The 1,356-nt window shown below is 45.1% G+C and overlaps 1 protein-coding gene across 2 annotated transcripts in view; it reads right to left on the bottom strand.

Moving 5' to 3' along the window:
* lsm14aa (LSM14A mRNA processing body assembly factor a) overlaps positions 1–546 on the bottom strand; it is a gene marked incomplete at its 5' end in the record, with an annotated part of 4,166 nt that extends 3,620 nt beyond the window's left edge. For both annotated transcript variants that reach the window (XM_035665351.1, XM_035665352.1), the window contains 2 exon segments: positions 5–179; positions 364–546. In XM_035665351.1, coding sequence (XP_035521244.1) covers positions 5–179; positions 364–546 — 358 coding nt within the window.
* Between the last annotated feature and the right edge of the window lie 810 nt (positions 547–1,356).

Below are 1,356 nucleotides of genomic sequence, written 5' to 3'. Positions count from 1 at the left end.
GAACCTGGTGTCGTCACAGGAGATGTTGTCGAAGAAGGACTTGGACTTGTCGTAGTAGCAGTTGGGGCCGAGCGGGTCGCCCTCCTCGTCAGCGTTGCTCTCGCTGTTCTGCGTTTCCACGCCAGAGTCGACCTTTTCCTCTCCGTTCACTGCTTTCTCCGTCTTCTCCGTCTTCTCATCTGAGCGGCGAGAGAACCAACAGTCACATTTAATGTGACTAATAATAAAGAACCACAGATGTTTGTGCAGGTAAAAAGGAGGGAAACATTATATAATATATAAATTATATCATTAATATAATTTTAATGAGGACAGACGGACATTAGCGCCGTGCTGCTATAGATGTTAACAGTCTGATTTCACTTTTCAGCTTCAGCTTGCTCTGAAACTCTCTGTCGATCTCCTCCTTGTTGAACTGGGCGTTGGCGCTCTCAAAGTCAAAGTCTTTCTCAAACTTCATGGGTCCGTCTCGGCGAACATTGAAGCGTCCTCGGCCGCGATGTCCGCCCCCTCGCCCACGCCGGTTACCCGGAGCGCCAGCAGCCACTAAATAAACAGAGTTAAAGCCACATTAGCTGTCATCATAAAGAGGCAGAACAGAAACACTAACACATCACATGAGGTAGGAAACCAAAGCACACTATGGTTCAACAGTCTGTCAGAATGAGTTCAGACTGTAAAGTCCCCATGAAACACAAACAGGCGGGGGACACACAGCGACCGGGACGACCAACCTCGAGACCGACAGAGAATCCAGTACTGAGGCGGTTCGGTTAGGCTAATGGCTGAACGAGCTAACGGCGTTAGCGGTTAGATCACTGTCTCAGAAAACTCTGTAAATGACCTCGGTGCATGTAACGTTGTTCACTGTTCGATCCCTAGCTGATGAGCCCCGGTTCTGATAGAAAATAACTACCAGATACTGCAGAGCGTAATTGTAAAAAGGACCAGGTCTATTGCCTCCGGTGGCGTATACGAATAGAACGCAAAGAGAGAATGCGTACCTTTGCTTTGATCGCAGCAATTAGTACAAAACAAACGAAACCTAAACACTACACGACACATGAGTGACAATGGATCATCTCAAATCACTTTATTACATTTGAATTATAACAAGGAACTCTAAATCAACCCTTTAACGACAACGACCCTCATAAAAACCCCTGAGACATAAGGACTCCTGTCCTGTTGGATCAGAAACTGGAGACGTATAACACAGGCGGAAGTAAAAACATCTTAAATTAATAATCTTGACTTCATGGGGGACTTTAAGTCGATCTTATTAGAATATACAACCAACATTATCATACAAACCCCAATAAGAAGAAAAATGCAGTAAAATTCTCATTAGGTCAC

This window comes from Morone saxatilis, unplaced genomic scaffold (assembly GCF_004916995.1).
Source record: "Morone saxatilis isolate NCDOM2014 unplaced genomic scaffold, NCSU_SB_2.0 Contig2, whole genome shotgun sequence".
In the NCBI taxonomy this organism is placed as follows: domain Eukaryota; kingdom Metazoa; phylum Chordata; class Actinopteri; family Moronidae; genus Morone; species Morone saxatilis.
Note: the sequence above shows the minus strand (reverse complement) of the source record. Positions and strands in the feature narration are given on the sequence as shown.